Source organism: Odocoileus virginianus, chromosome 25, assembly GCF_023699985.2.
Source record: "Odocoileus virginianus isolate 20LAN1187 ecotype Illinois chromosome 25, Ovbor_1.2, whole genome shotgun sequence".
Taxonomy (NCBI): Eukaryota; Metazoa; Chordata; class Mammalia; order Artiodactyla; family Cervidae; genus Odocoileus; species Odocoileus virginianus.
The window spans coordinates 11,742,293-11,759,546 of NC_069698.1; the positions used below are offsets into that span (position 1 = coordinate 11,742,293).

The window sequence follows — 17,254 nt, forward strand, 5'->3', positions numbered from 1 at the left end:
ATGCTATCATTGATGAGGAAGGTCTGCGGGGGGCAGTGGGTTGAAGGAAGGGACAGCCCTTATGAAGTTATGTAATAAATAACAGGTAATGATTCTTTCCAATCTTCCTTCCTTGTCCCTACAAACAAACTAAGTAGGGAAAAACACAACGGAAGGTAATAATAGATGAACTAAAGCTTCTCTTTTTTTCTTTTTTGGGCTGAACAAAGTTTCATATTCATGTCCATTTAACTACAAGAAGCTATCTGAGGAAGCTTCTCTTATGAAGCTGCCCTGTCATTCATTTATGCTTTACTAAAATACCTAATGTGAGCTTCTCTGATGGAGTAGATGGTAAAGAATCTGCCTGCAATGCAGGAGACCTGGGTTCGATCCCTGGATTGGGAAGATGTCCTGGAGGAGGGCATGGCAACCCACTTCAGTGTCCTTGCCTGGAGAATCACCATGGACAGAGGAGCCTGGTGGGCTACAGTTTGTGAGGTTGCAAAGACTCACATACAATGAGCGACTAAGCACAGATACCTCAACAATAATTATTCATTTATTAACTTTGGGGCCAATCTTGTGATAAACTGAATGTTTCTCTAAGTCAAATGTCAAGATCTCCAAATGAAGGCTGAGTCTATCACTATTTCACTTTCAAATTCTAAAAGCAGTTGATTTGAATTTCCCTTATAACGCAGTCTAATGTTAGGGCAACTGGAAGGAGTTTTCAGAGAGCTATCGTTTCTTGAGACCCAGGACAGTTAACACTACAACCTCCCTCTCAGAAGGTGGTCATTAGTTAAAAGTGACTCTGCCAGCAGGCAATATAACCAAGCAATTTCAGCTCCACAAAAGGCCTGGTCACTAAAAGTCATGAACACCTGTATGACATGGAAGCATTTTTTTGTGTGTTAAATCATCATTATAAACTCATATTAGAAAACTAGACAGCCAGCTTAAACATTTAGAGGTCAGCTGATTCTGTCTGCTGGGATACCTATATTCCCTTCTTTTTCCAAAATGATTTGGCCATTTTTGTGCTTTGGATGCCTAGTCAAATACGTGCTTTTTAAGGATGTACAATTTAAACTGGCTTCAAATTCAAGAGTCACAAATTTTAAATCTTTTACGATAAAAGCAAACGGCAAAATTAACCAGTATTATGGGTTATAGTTTTGTGTTTAGCTCATCTAGAAAGCCACATGCTTTCAAAACCATGGTCTTATATGGATTTGAATTTATCACTGGCCAAAGCTCTTGAGCTACTTCTGTTTTAATCAGCCTACTTCCCTCTTTCCTTTTTTAAAATGTTTAATGGGAGCTTTACAATACCTGTGCTGGTTCTGGCACACATCAACATGAGCCAGCCGTAGGCACAGCAGTCCGTCCCTCTAGAGCCTCCCTCCCACTCCACCTTCCCCCCCAACCCTTCGGTTGTCACAGAGCACCAGACTGGCGCTCTGTGCATCATACAGCAAACTTCCACCGGCTATGTATTTCACATATGGTGATTTACACGTTTCCACGCTATCCTTCTAGTTCATCCCCCATTTCCTCCCCCACTTCATCCACAAGTCTGGTCTCAGTGTCTGTGTCTCCACTGCTGCCCTACAAATAGGCTCATCAGTACCATCTTTCTAGAGTCCATATATATGCATTAATATGTAATACTTGTTTTTCTCTTCACTCTATATAACAGGTTCTAGGTGCATGCACCTCATTAGGACTGATTTAAATGTATTCTTTTTAAAGGCTGAGTAATATTCCACTGCATGTATGTACCACATCTTCTTTATCCAATCATCAGTCAATGGACATCTAGATTGCCTCCATGTCCTAGCTATTGCAAATAGTCCTGCAGTGAACAGTGGGGTACATGCATCTCTTTCAATTATGGTTTCCTCAGGATATATGCCCAGCAGTGGGACTGTTGGGTTGTTCGGTAGTTCTATCACGAGTATTTTAAGGACTCTCCACACTGTTCTCCACAGTGGCTGCATCAATTCACATTCACACCAACAGTGCAAGTGGGTCCCCTTTTCTCCACACCCTTCCCAACATTTATTGCTTGTAAATTTTTTGATGATGGCCATTCTGACCAGTGTGAGGTGATACCTCATTGGTGTTTTGTTTTGCATTTCTTCAATAATTAAGCAGTGCTGGGAAAACTGGACAGCTACATGTAAAATAAAAAAACTAGAGCACTTCTTGACAGCATACAAACTCAAAATGTATTAAAGACTTAAATGTAGGGCCAGAAACTATAAAACTCTAGAGAGAAACATAGGTAGTACACTCTTTGACATACGTCATAGTAAGATCCTCTTTGACCCACCTCCTAGAGTATGTGCTGGGTTTCCCAGGTGGTGCTAGTGATAAAGAACCTGTCTGCCAATGTAGAAGACAAAGACTAATGGAAATAAAAATAAACAAATGGGACTGAATTAAACTTAAAAGCTTTTGCATAGCAAAGGAAACAATAAGCAAGATTAAAAGACAACCCTAAGAATGAGACAAAATAATTGCAAATGAAACAACTGACAGAGGATTAGTCTCTAGAATATATAAGCAGCTCGTACAGCTCAGCACCAGGCTGTCTTTCTCCGCTGTGTATTCTCGCCTCCTTTGTTAAAGATAAGATGCTCACAGGTGTGTGGTTTGTCTCTGGGCTATCTTGCTCCACTGCTCTACACTTCTGCTTTTGTGCCAGTTCCACACTGTCTTAATGACTGTTGCCATTGTTGTACAGTCTGAAGCCAGGAAGGTCATTCCTCCAGCTCCGTTCTTCGTTCTCAAGACTGCTTTGGCTGTTCAGGGTCTTTTGTGTTTCCACACAAACTGTTAAAATTTTTGTTCTAGTTCTGTGAAAAATACCATTGGTAGTTTGATAGGAATTGCACTGAATCTATGGAGAAGGCAATGGCACCCCACTCCAGTCCTCTTGCCTGGAAAATCCCATGGACGGAGGAGCCTGGTAGGCTGCAGTCCATGGGGTCGCTAAGAGTCGGACACGACTGAGCGACTTCACTTTCACTTTTCACTTTCATGCACTGGAGAAGGAAATGGCAACCCACTCCAGTGTTCTTGCCTGGAGAACCCCAGGGACGAGGGAGCCTCGTGGGTTGCCATCTATGGGGTCGCACAGAGTCGGACACGACTGAAGTGACTTAGCAGCAGCAGCAGCAGTGAATCTATACATTGCTTTGCACAGTATAATCATTTTCACAATAGTGACTCTTTATCTCTCCATCTGTTTGTGTCATCTTTGATTTCTTTCATTAGTGTCTTGTAGTTTAGGTCTTTTGTCTCTTTAGGTAGGTTTATTTCTAAGTATTTTGTTGTTGTCGTTGCAACGGTGAATGGGATAGTTTCCTTAAATTCTAATTTTTCACTGTTAGTTATAGAAATGCAAGGGATTTCTGTTTATTAATTTTATATCCTGAAACTTTACTATATTCATTGATTAGCTCTAGTAATTTTCCAGTGGAAGTTTTAGAGTTTTCTACATATAGTTATCAAGTCATCTGCAAACAGTGAGAGTTTTACTTCTTTTTTTCCAGTCTAGATTCTTTTTATTTCTTTTTCTTCTCTGATTGTTGTGACTTGGAGTTCCAAAACTATGCTGAATAATAGTGGTGAGAGAGGGTACCCTTGTCTTATTCCTGATCTTAGAGAGAATGCTTTCAGTTTTTCAGTGTTGAGAATAATGTTTGCTGTGAGTTTGTTATATATGGCCTTTATTATGTTGAGGTAGGTTCCTCCTACACCTACTTCCTGGAAGGTTCAATATACACAAATCAATCAATGTGATACACCATATCAACAAACTGAAAGATAAAAACCACATGATTATCTCAATAGATGCAGAGAAATCTTTCAACAAAATTCAACACCCATTTATGATAAAACCCTCTTTTCTTTCTTGATTCCTTGTTGCTTATTTTGTTTTCAATCTGTAACCACATACTAGGCACCTACTGTAGGCAAATCACTCTATTAGATGGTAAGAATTTAAGAAAAATAGAACATAGGCCCTGCTTTCAGGGAGTTCACAATCCAGTAGAGTAGACAAATGTAAGACAGAAAGGACTTGGTGTTTGTTTACATTGGGTCACATTCACACTCTATACCATGATAGAATTGATTCTCAATTATTTCAAAAGAGTACGCCAACAGTTTCATACATAATGCTGTGAAAAACTGACTGTGGACCCAAGAAACATACATGGGCAGAGAACTTTAGGGAGGGCTGGGGCATGATCCATCAGCTAAGGGAGTGGCAAAATCAAACACTGTCCTTCACTTTCCATCATTCCTCTAAAATGGTTTCTCTGGAGAGCAAAAAGCAGAAAGATATTCAGATATCTACAGAGGCACTGATTTTTATTCTTGGTTAAGAAAAACATGATGATGTGGGAACTAAGATCCCACAAGCCATGTGGTGTGGCCAAAAAGAAAAAAAAAATGAGGGAAGATTACACTTGTGTTGAAACATACCAAAAAGTATTGAAATTAAGAAGAGTAATGATAAAAGATAAATAAGGAAATCAGAAACCCATTGTTCAATTTGTTAAAACTTGGACATTTCTAAAAGCAGGAGAGATGGCAGTTTTATGAATGCTTTGTACTTAGATTATTAATGTGTTTTCTTTTGTAGTTGGACAAAGTCGTGGAAAAACATAAAGAATCGCATAGACGAATCCTGGAACAGCTTTTAATGGTAGAAAAATCTCACAGGCAAACCATAGCAGAATTGGAGGAAGAAAAGAGAAAACACAAAGAATACATGGAGAAGAGTGATGAATTCATAAGCTTGCTAGAACAGGAATGTGAAAGGTAAGGCTACTTTGGACAAGACAATGAACTGTTCTGCAAACTCTTCCTAACCTCTCCCTATGGGCTGGGCATTATACCAAGGGACACAGGGACATACAATGAAGATGAAGCCTCTGGTCTCAGAAACGTCATGGTACAGAGTGAGGAAAAGGATATGTTTAAAAACAGTATCCATGTAACACAAGAATAATCAGATGTGATAGGACTGTGGAAATGTAAGTGCTGGGCACCTCAGCTGCTTCTTCGGGGGGGTGCCCTGTGAAAGCTGCAGAGAGGAGGTAATGGGTCTAGTCCTTACACAGATAAGAATGGAAACCACACACGAGGCAACGGCAGAAATAAGTGCCACAGCATGGAGATGAGACCAGAGTATGCGTACTGAGGGGACGCAAGCTTTCCATATGGCTATAGCACGGGTGTGAGCAATGGAAAGGCTGGCCACAGGCGCTGGATTTTATACTGTTGGCAAGAAGGAACAAATGACAAGTTATGAGAAGGAGAATGAGTTGCTTAGGGATGCTTTCTTAATGAACCATTAAGGAAAGATAGAAGAAAGACAGCAGGAGCTTTAACCTGGAGGCCGATATGTGTTCCAATGGCTAGAGCGTTAGGGATAACGGGGTGTAACGAGAATTATTTATGAGGTATAGTCAATATGAAGTCGTGACCAATGTGACTAGAGAGCAGAGCAAGGAAAACAGAAAGTTACACTCCTGGTTATTCACCAGGGTACACAATGTAGGCGTGGCACACAGCTTTTCATTGTTGCAGGGTTTCTGGTTCAAAAGGGGGAAGGGGGTCTTGCTTCAGACAAGTTGAGCATGAGGAACCCGGAGTGTTCCACTGTCCAGCAGGGAGAACAATATATCTAAATAGGCAATCCATGGTTAGAAATGTAGGTCTGGAAAGGCTGGGCTGGTGATGTGTATTTGCAGCTGATGAGAGCTGAAGCTATGGGTGTTGGTTTGGTGAGGAGAGAGAATATTGAGATGGGAACTCTAGAAAACAACAAAACAACCCATCAAGTTAGGGTTTTCATCCAAAACAAATGGGTCAAGAAAGGAAGCTGAGAAAGAATAAAGAAGGGTGGAGAACTAGAAGAATCAGAAGAGAAAGCAAAGAGCCAAACTAGAAAGTACTCTCAAGAAAGTGAGCAGTCAAAAGAGCACCAGATAATATAGAAAAGGATGGGCAATAAGGAAGACACTGAAGAACTGAGTGAGTCATTTCAATAAAACAGTGACAGCAAGTCAAATCACAACACTCTGAAGAATAAATAAGAAATGAGAATGCAGAAGCTTAGAACGTGAACTAGTATTTAGAGAAGGGAGAAAACTGATAGTAAATATTTTATAATCATATGGAAGGCAGATTATTTTGCTCAACTTTGACTCCCTATTCTGAATCTCCTTAAAAAGTTTGCACATCCCTGTTAAATTGAAAGGACAATGACTCTTCTCTATTAGTATTGCAAAGAGGGAAAATAACCAATTTCAGATTTTTACTGGATCTTCATTTCACTTTTGTTATTCCATGGATACTTCTCTTACAAGTTACAGGGCTAATGATGCTAGATTCTAACAATCACAGGAAAATATATAAAAAATAATTACTTGTGAGTTCCCTTTTCTAAAATACTAGTAGTCTCAAATATTGTATTTGACTACTTACAATTCATATTTTAGCGAGGTATCCAAATTACATCAATGGCCCTCCCATCCAGTTTCTTTCTCTACATTCACCAGGTTTCTTTTCTACTCACCACATAGACAGGGATCTTGTTACTTTGCCCCTCATGAACCTGAAGTATCTTCAGGGGCAAGTTAAATGAGCAAAAGAAGTCTGGCACTGAAGGAAGATTTGATTAAGACATTACAGTATACAATTTGGTATTCAATAAGACAATGTCATATTAAATACTATTTTGAACCCCTGTGGTTTGGCGGCCGTGGCCTCATTTGGCCTTCACACTTACTTGGCACTAACTTGTTGAACACAGACACTTCCTTTCATCTCTCATTATTATGAATATTTATGCACCAGGGTGAGAGTGCTGCCCACCACAGAACAAAGAAGTAGGCAGGTAAAGCCCTGCCCCAGGGGCTTACCAAACATTAACAGAGAAGACAAGAGGATACAGATTTAGGGTGGAAATGTGGAAGGCTCTTGGTGGTATAGTCCTAATGCTCACGGTTGTGTCTCTACTGTCTTCTGAAGGAAGGTTGAGAAGGGCTATCCAGAAGTAACACTATAAAGTTGGGAGGCAGATGGGGAAGATTATTTAGATCAACAGAGAGTAAAAGATAAGCACTGAGAAATGAGAACACAAGAGCAGTAGGAATAAACGCCACGGCTAGAGCAAAAGGAAAACAGTGAGATGAATGTAAATTGTACACCATGGACTCAGTATATTAAGAATGGTATTTCCACATGTATCAAAGTAGTTTAAGGGGGAGAATTTTAAAAGATCATATTTTTTAGCCATATAGGACGCAAAGTTTTTCTCTCTTGAAGAATAATGAAAGTAAACAAGCTATTAATCCCCAAAATTGGAAAAAATGGCTGCAGTGATTCTCATCCCGTGTTTAGCCATTCCAGGAGACATGGGAATATTTACCTATTTCTGTTTGCCCAGGTACAGCTCCCAGATGGAAGTGTTGAGCCTGCTCTCGACTCACACGACAGCACAGACAATACTTCTGCCCCTCCTGTACATCACAGTTCCCGTAGCTTGGCGGTGTTGGTGCGCTGACCCTTCCTGCCACCATGCTTGTAGCAGGGAGACTGTGGGCCTCATAAGGCATAACTGACTTCTACTTGCTTTAAGGCCATGTGCATAAAAATATTAAATGAACACCACCTCCTGAAGAGGAAATGGGGGAACTAGCAATTTCAGGTAAATATATACTGAGGAGGTGTTCACACAAGAGAGTAAAGTACCATTCACACGTCTCATCCTATGACAACAAATGACAGAACACAAACCTAACTTTAGTGAGAGTACTTCCTCTCAAACATACAGCCACCCCTCACAAAAACAAGACTAATTTTTTCTTAGAAGTCAAAGAATTATGTTTACTTCCTTCCTCTAACAGAGTGATGTAAGCCACTCCCGAATCAGTGACCCTCAGTACAAAGAAACAAAGAAATCATAACCCCCATAAAAGTGGTTTGAGTGAATACAGCTATAAATACAGCTCTATAACTATAACATAGTTTCTGACTGGAACTCTGAAGAAACACTGTGAACGTTCAGAGCTCCTATTTTTAGTGTTAGATAACCTCTACTTGGAAATTAAATAAAAATTAAGAAATACATGATGGAGATAGTTAATGAGACCTTAGAGGGTGTAATAATGGATTTCAAATTCAGGCTCCATTTCTGTGTTTTCTTTGGAGAATTCATTTTATGTGGAAAACCCTAAAGGAGGCTGATGTCACACACTGAGTTTAGGCCAAAATGTCTGCCAAGTGATGTCGCTGTCGTAATCAGTAAACAATTGGCTTTCCCACTGCAGAAGGGTGGGGGCGGGGAGCAGCTCAGGAAACCCTGTTCCCAAGTGTGTTAATGCAAAGTTTCCTTCACTGTAATCTGTGCAGTTTGGTCTGTCCATAAAATAATATTATGTCCACATTTCATGACAACTTTCTGTTCACCAACCAGCTCCAATGTGTGGATACGTGTGTCAATGATGACCTGAATTACGTACTTGGCTGAAATACAAGTGGAGTCTATGTGAAAGGTTTTATACAAAAGCAATGCCAGTAAGTTTTGGCCTTTCTGGAGGGCTTCACAGGAAAGCCAAAACAAAAATCACTTTTAGTCAGTGCAATTTTGCAAAATTTTCCCATAAGTGAAATGCCAATTTTGTCTGTACTTTCAAAATAGCTTGCATAATTTTTTTTTTTCCTTTTTCAGTTTCAATGGGGGAAAAGGCTGTAAAGAAAAAAAAATGTTTCCTATTTTTTTTTTTTAAATCATGCTTTCTTTCTTAGAACACTAAAGCAAACCATGTATACTAACCATATATATTATTGCACTTCTGGCCTTGAAACCACCACTGAAGTGGGAAACAAATAGTGTTATGGCAACTCTGTCTAAAACTGTGACTTCAACTATGGATTTTTTGAAAACGTTAAATTACTTTTCATAATATCTTGGCCAAGAAGGTTAGCACTGATAACTGTGATCTTATAAAGCAGGTCTTCAAATGGTAGCTTCTCAAAAGCCACGTAGTAAGGAACGAGTCACAGGCAGAATCAATTTATTGCTGCTGTCCTGCCCAAGTGTGACTAGACAAAACGATGGCTCTGGGGGCAGAAGGGTCTTTGCAGTAAAGTCAGCAGGAACCAGCTTCAAGGGTGTTGCCGTGACCACATCTTGGGTTAAGTTGTTAGTAAAGAACAAAGCATTTTCAACTTTCTCTTTGGCTGAAGCAACTTTATAAAGATTTCTATCATTAACTCTTTTCTACTATGACAGGCCTGTTTTCTAGATGGGCACCAGGAAAGGTGAATGAAACACTGAGCCATGTTTGACTCTCCTGTTAACTGAATGTATTGGATTACTTTCAAAGGCTTCTCTCAAAAGACATCAAATCTTCTTTCTAGATGTTTTGAATACTCCCTTGAAATATATATAAATGAATGAGTGTATTAATCTATTTAATTTTTTAGTTAAAACTAGTTACTTAGCTATTTACTGCTGCCAGCCACTTACTCATTCACTAAAACCAAAACCAAAAAAAAAAAAAAAAAACCCATCCCAAACCCAAACCAAAAACACCCCAATTAATTATATGCCTGCTACATGCCAGGTCCTACACTAGATACTAGGAGAAGGAAGTAGATGAGTTCCTCACTGGCATATAACCCCAACTCATTTGTGCATGTGTAAGACAGAGACACCACTGTAGCCTTTATGATTTGATACTAAGGCTTCCAGGGCACCATGAAATCATGATGGGTAGGGATAAAAAGCACCAGTATGGTACAAAAACACAATACATTAAATACTCATGAAAATAAAATAGTCAGGAGAATTCAATAAACACATTAAACTATAGTACTTTCAGAGGATCCAGTATCTTGCAACTATTACCATTAGGATTTTCCAATTTTTTGGTCTTAAATCCAAGCTTTTAAAAATATCCCACAAAGCATAACACAGAGGGCATAATGTTTTTTAAAAAATAAAAAGCTAAAGTCTCCTTTTTAAAAATCCTATTTGGAAAGCCAGCAGTTTTAAATTTCATGCACACTATTGTTGTAGAATGCATTGTACTCAAATGCAATCATTTCCTTTCAGTTTTCTGGCAAGGAGTTATATGTATTACATATTCTCGAGGCTATGTCTTGCAAGTAGTGGAATGGATGGCAGATCTCCATTTGACCTTTGTCAGAACAAAATGGAGACCACCACAAACATATTTTATATTGCAACTCTACAGAGACTCACAATGTGATCAGCCCAGTGTTCATATACCTCAGATCTAACAGGAGGTATGGGTAGGGATGCAGAGAGATTATCTCACGAGGATAACCAAAAAACCCATTCACTTAGGACTGTGCATCATGCCTTAACTTTCAGCAGATGTCACAAAACCATACGCTTGTAACTGCATAATTCAGTGGTTTCTATACAACACCATTTAATTATAGAGGTCAAAATTCGGCTACAATGATGATGCTATTTGATTGCTTTTCCTTCCCAGAAAGCTGAACTAAATTTTACAAATAATTCCGGGTGGGTATTTAGATGTACAATGATTCATGAAGTTACTGCTCACAAAAGAATACTACAAATGTTAAAAAGCAGTCTAAAAGGAAATATAACAAGTTCAGTGAGGGATGAACTGGGAACTTGGAGAAAGGGGATGCTGGTCTGCAAACTGGATCTGCAGCTAGACCAGATTTGGGCACATTCCATTTCTCCAACCTTGTATGTAAACAAATGGGACAGGCTATATTTGTGTGTCTCTTTCAGATTTAAAACACTGTGATTACGTGATACTATTATGAATAAGTATCTTTTACTTCAACCCTATTATTCTAAGCCACACTAGTAACAGAGGTCAGTGAGAATGATAGCACCTCAACCACCAGATTCAAATCTACATCAGCAGTGTTTCCATTTTTAGAGGATATCTAGATTTAGGTACATCCTATCGCTTCTTGAATGTTATATATTAGAAACTGAACTTAATAATATCACCTCTGCAAATTCAGGTCAATTTACAGCCTTTCTATTCTGTTTATTCCACCACAGAGAATCAATCTATGAGACAGCCATAAAAGATTACAGAAATCTCTCAGTCCTAAATTTAAATGAGTAAAGATCTAGCAATAAAGACCAGTCCTCTCATTTCTGAATTGTGAAAAGTGAGGCCTATCAAGACTCAGTTAGAAACCCCTAATCTTGCTGCTAAACAGAAGTAGGGCCAGACCAGAGGCTAGCTCTGATAACATATTGAGTGATATTCTCCCCAGAATCATTACTAGGTGCTCAACCCTTGTGGCTGCTATTCCAAAGAAAGTTAAGATGTAATTATACCACAACTGAAAAGATAAGACCTTCATAAAACATCTACAGAAGATGCAGGTGTTCATTCTGTGGTACTGACACTGGTGTTGCGACATTATGAAAGGTCAGTCAAAAAGGATATATTAAAAAGTGTAATTATCCAACAACCCACATAGCCCCAGGAAAGTGCAGGACATATAGTGAGTCTTGGATAAATATATCTAACTGGTTCATTGCTACTAGCTTAACAGCTCTATAAAACAGGAATTCAAAAACTGAATGTGGAAAGGTAGCCCCAAACTTCTGTTCCATCTGGCTATAAAATACCGAGGACGAAGAGTCATTAAGCCATATCAAGATGGAAAATTCTGCCTCATAAATGGAAATCAAGGTGGAACATTAGAAATGAGCTCTATCCTGAATTTCCAACTTATAGGTAAACTTTGCTGGCAAATATATTATTTCTCATGAGAAGATGAAGCCAAAGAGCTTTGGCCAGCCATGAGAATAGGAAATGTCCGGCATAAATGATGAGTAAATATCAGTGCACAGGAAGGCCTTTCCATAGAAGGGTGTACATATAGCGTTGGGTTAAAAGCATAGGCTCTGGGATCAGAACCAACAGGAGTTTGAACCATGCTCCGATCCTCTCATCTGGTCCTACTAGCTACTTAACCTTGAACAAAGTACTTAGTCTCTGTAAGTCTCAATTTTGTCATCTGTTAATAAAATGATATGGATCTCACAGGTTGCTGAAATTACCAAATTATACAATGCATGGGAAGTGCTAAGTATGGTGGCTGACAGTCAGTATGCATTGGCATCTTTCTGCAAATTTACTTTTCTTCAAGTTAGTTCATTTGCATATGCTTTACTACACCACTGGGCAGATTAATGGATTGCTAGGAAGAAACCTAATTGGAACCTATGCTGGTGCTAAGGATGTGATGATGAAGAATTTCCAAGGGACACACCCTTTGGTATGGGGAACAAAGACACAAAAACAAGTGTCCTGTTGTGTTTCAGGTGGAATGACAGCTGAGAATACAGAGCAGGAACAAATAAGGGGTAATTTTCTAGGCCTGGTTGTATCTTATTTCCTTTAGATAGGGGTGTTGCTGAATGTCCTAAGGATCTAACACTCTAACACTGAGCTGGCCATGATAGTACTCAATAATTTCCCCCTCATCTCCTAAACCATGGAGACCTATCTCCCCCTGATGGAAATCATAAACAGAAAGGTTAATGCAATGATATTATGAAAAGCACAGTCTATCACACACTCAAAATGAAGCCTAACCTCAAATGACGGGTTTTAAGTGCACTAACAGACTCCACTGGTCCTCGGGCAAGGCAATGTCACAAGATCCCCACGCTAAACACATCGTCTTGACTAAAGGAATTATAAAAAATCAAATATTCCCATAATAAGGAAAGTGGGCTTCTGATTTACTTTGTTCACAATTCCTTCTATAGGGCCAAGTGCATGGAGAAGTTTAATAAATATTTACTGAATATGTGACTAGAATGTAGAAAAAGTAGTTACATTTTAATTTAGTACTTTCCATTAATATCTTCTCAAAAATTATCTTCTAGATTAGTTCTTTTCACTTAGCCCAGCTTTAGAGAATAATATATAAAACAAGTCAATTTTGGTAGAGGAAGCAAAATATGCTTGAGAGCTTTGGGATTATTCTACTGAAAGCAGATATAAAATAGGATGGGTCCTTAATCAAGGCACTGGAGGAGAGAACCATCCAAAGGTAGAATTTTGGTTTAAGAACATCAGAAATATTAACTATTTAAAAAAACTAAAAATAACTCTAAAAATAACTCTCTCAACTCATACTTTGCATAGATTTTGTATCTTGTTTCTTTCACTGATGAAAACACGAACATTTTCCTAAATCACCAACTACTTCTGAACATTATAACTTTTAAGTACATGAATAATACTGTCATTCAGATGTAATTTATTTAAATTCCCTATTGTGGGCATTTAGCTTCATTCTACTTTTTCACTTTTATAAAGAACACCATGAAGAAGAGCCTCACACCCTGGTTAATTTTTGTGCCTTCCTGACTGTTGCCATAGAATAAAGTTTTCGATGCGGAATTGTAGGTCGAAAGTTATAAAACTTTCAGGACTTTAAAAACTGTAGCTAAGTTACATTCTACTGATACAAATAGACCATTTATACTATCACTTTCAATGAAAGAGAGTACCTATTTCTTACTTTATAACTTTGCCTGAGACTAATCCTGAATCTGATTTCATTTAAAACATGTTAAAAAGCATGTAAAGTGAGTGAATGTTCATAACCCCAATCAGACTTTCCCACTGACTTGGAATTTGATTTTAAAGATGTATTACTTCTGACAAAAAAAAAAAAATCTAACATATGATCAGAAACATACTCAAACATAACATTTTCTTGAAGGAGTATTTTGCCAATGTCAATATAATTTCAGTACATTTCCTTTTCCTCATCAAATTCAAATTCTAATGGCCTACCAGCACCAATCCTCCAAAACACTGCTTCTGTTGCTCTTTCTCTGAAAGGTCTGAAACCCTCTGTACAATCCCACAAAAGCTGTAAAGCCCCAAGTCAGGATCCTGGCTCACCTTTCCCACCACATGACAAGTCTGGCAATAGTTCATACTGCTTATAGCACTGGCCTTCCGCAGACAACTTCGACTTGTTTAACACTGTGTAATCCAAAGTACACTTTGTCAAATTCCCTTTTTAATAATTTGGTTGATTAGGAGTATGTGAGAATTTTCAACCAATTTCTCCTATTTAACTCAATTTCTACCCACCAATTCTCACTTCCTCACGTATCTCCCCTATTTATCATGCATAATACATTATGCCCATAGCATTTTCTCACTTATTTCCATGACTTGCCTAATGACAGCATGAAATATTTGAGATGCCTGGTGAACAGATAATTTATATCTTCAGAAAACGTTTCAGAAGAAACATATTTGCAGGATTCATGAGGCTGAGTATGTGTTTCTTCAATATAAGTAATTTCTACCATATAGTTTGTTACTTTATAGTACCCTTTTTTTTTTTTTTTTTTGGTTCTAACTTCCCTGATAGCGCAGTTGGTAAAGAATCTGCCTGCAATGAGGAGACCCTGGTTCAATTCCTGGGTTGGGAAGATCCCCTGGAGAAGGAAAAGGCTACCTACTCCAGTATCCTGGCCTGGAGAATCCCATGGATTATATAGTCCTTGGGGATGCAAAGAGTTGGACACAACTGAGTGACTTTCACTTTTTTGTTCTGAATACATACAACATTCAAAGCATTTCATGTCATAACAAACACTGCAATATATATGTATGTATACATATATGTGTGCATATATATGTAAAGAAAAAATTTGAGGAAAAGAGAATCATATGCAGCTGATCTCAAAATGCAATATTTATCAGTAATGGCATTAGTGACGACCAAATACAAATGGCCATAAAAAGACCATTTCCCTGTGAGGCTCATCTGTCATTTGCTTTATGTCAAATTACTTCTTACTCTAAACATATTTGTCAATTAATCAAAACTCCACTTAATAATCTTCTCAAGAACACTCCAGCTGTTTTACAGACATACTTCCAAGCATGACAGCATTGAGCCATTAGGACAGCACATAGATTAAATGAATGGTCTTTTCATGTGTTTATTTGTGGATACAAAGATAGAGAACTCCCGTGGCTTCTTCATATAGAAGAATTCAGTGGCTTACTCTCACCGTTCCTCTGAAGGATAAGATTTTATCATTAAACAAAGTAAGAAGCACAAAACAACAAAAATGTTAGAAGAGGGAGAAATCACTCCTTAATTTTCACCTGTGTTGAAATCTAAGTGAGGATGCCTCAATGATGACAAAGCAGAGAAATGAGAGAAAACTTCATCCTGAAAAAACATCTGGATGGCAGCAAATGAATTCTCTTCTAGACTGGAAGAGTTTAATCTTGAAACATGTCTCCTTGTCTTCTCTGTGTAAGTCTGTATTCTTTCAAATTGATTTTATTTTGTTAGGGAACATGTGGGGCAGTCAGTCAGTTCCCACTTCCAGTTCCAAAAAGAAGCCTCAGGAATCCAAAGAGGTTTGTGGCTTCAGAATGAATTGTTCCTGTACCATGACTGAATGCGCACAACTCACCAAATCATGCAAAAAACCCAAAGAAAGTTTCTTTAGATTTCAGATGTTCAAATTCTCCTTTTTATTAAATAGTGATAGCGGTGTCTTATTAACAATTATTTTAATTTAAAATATGTAATGATTGTTATTCTTTAGTCACTAAGTCATGTCTGACTCTGTGACCCCACAGACTGCAGTCCACCAGGCTCCTCTGTCCATGAGATTTCCCAGGCAAGAATACTGGAGTGGGTTGCCATTTCCTTCTCCAGGGGATCTTCCTGACCCAGGAATCAATCTGGGTATCCTGCATTGGCAGGCAGATTCTTTACTGCTGAAACATAAAAAGGCCTGGGGTGGGGGCAGTGTTACAGCCTCGAATGCCTTCAGGGGACAGCATAGTAAGGAGAATGACAGGAATAGGATGTTTGGGATTTGCTTCAAAATAATCCAGATTGAGAAGCATAGCATAGTGGAGGAAAAATAATTCCCTCTCTACCCTTTCGAGATCTTGGCTGAGACCCACTGAAATAAAAGACAGATTAAGAAGAGAAAACCAAACAGAAGTTTATTAACATATATACCTCATGTATACATAGGAGATACCCAGGGAAAATGAGAAACTCTATAAGATGACCTAAACTACAATCCTAAATACCACCTTCAGCTAAAGACAGAAGAAAGAAGAGTAGTGAGGAATGAGGAAAAGGGTAGCCAGTTATAGGAAGTCACCAGAAAAAGCTTGTGTACGGCTATTATTTAGATTTAAGTTGGTGCCTTCTTTGCTGATAAGCTTCTCTTATGATTTAGTCATCCTTCTCTGGAGATACCCTTACACAGAGATTTCCCTCATAAACGTAAATCTCCCTTACAGAAGAGTAATTCTACTCTTGTTTTCAGAACTTTTCCTATACCTGCTGTTTATTTAAACAATCAGCTCAAAACATTTCTTACACTAAAGGGATATAGTTTTGGTGGCATATTCTGCTACCCTTCAGTGGGGTGATACAGAAGAAATGAGACTGGCCAAGAGTGAGTTACTGCAGCTGTAATGGGGGCCCAAAGGGGCTCGTCACATCACCACCCCCACTTCTTTATGTGTCAGAAACGACACGTAAGTGACCAAACAATAAGGCAAGAGCACAGTGAGAAAATGTAAATCGACAGAAAAGCACAAAATAAAAATTAAGTATAAAGTGAAGATTTATAAAAGTAAAATGAAAATTAACCTTTCTCTGACTTTTCCTCACTTCTGACTCCCCAAAAGTAAACTGGAGCTAATAGGTTTCTGTGTATATTTCTAAAAATTTACTGTAAGCATATATCATAAGTAATTCATAAAAGAGATCTTTCTACCTCAAAGAAAAAAAAAAGTGGCTGCATATTATTTCATTCTAGAGATGCAATTCATTTGGCCAGGCTTTAGATAGTATTCTTTTTGCTTTTATTTGCTACCATACATTGCCCGGTCAATTGACTCTCAAATTCAGAGGTAGGTTAATTCCAACTTTCTTTCAGAAACAAGTTACTCATTAGTAACTTTGCATTTTTTTTTTCTTTTTTTTGGCATAATGAAGAACTAAAACCCACAAGAAAACAAGCCTTTGCATGGGACGCTCAAGACAACACAGAAGATAGCAGTGGGGGTGAGGACAGGGACAGCGCGAGATGACACTTTCAGAGTCAGGTCCACAGACCACACTCATTTACTTGTCAGCACTCCCCTAGGAGGGCTTCAGAGCTATCAGGTCATTGTGGTGGTTG

The 17,254-nt window shown here is 38.4% G+C and overlaps 2 protein-coding genes across 4 annotated transcripts in view; one reads left to right on the forward strand and one right to left on the reverse strand.

Annotated features, from left to right (window-relative positions):
* The window catches only part of CMSS1 (cms1 ribosomal small subunit homolog), a 373,974-nt gene that overhangs the window by 257,063 nt on the left and 99,657 nt on the right, over positions 1-17,254 (reverse strand). The window lies entirely within an intron of this gene.
* FILIP1L (filamin A interacting protein 1 like) overlaps positions 1-17,254 on the forward strand; it is a 111,052-nt gene that overhangs the window by 5,669 nt on the left and 88,129 nt on the right. For both annotated transcript variants that reach the window (XM_020916719.2, XM_020916720.2), the window contains exon 3: positions 4,643-4,821. In XM_020916719.2, coding sequence (XP_020772378.2) covers positions 4,643-4,821 — 179 coding nt within the window. The remainder of the gene's footprint in view (positions 1-4,642; positions 4,822-17,254) is intronic.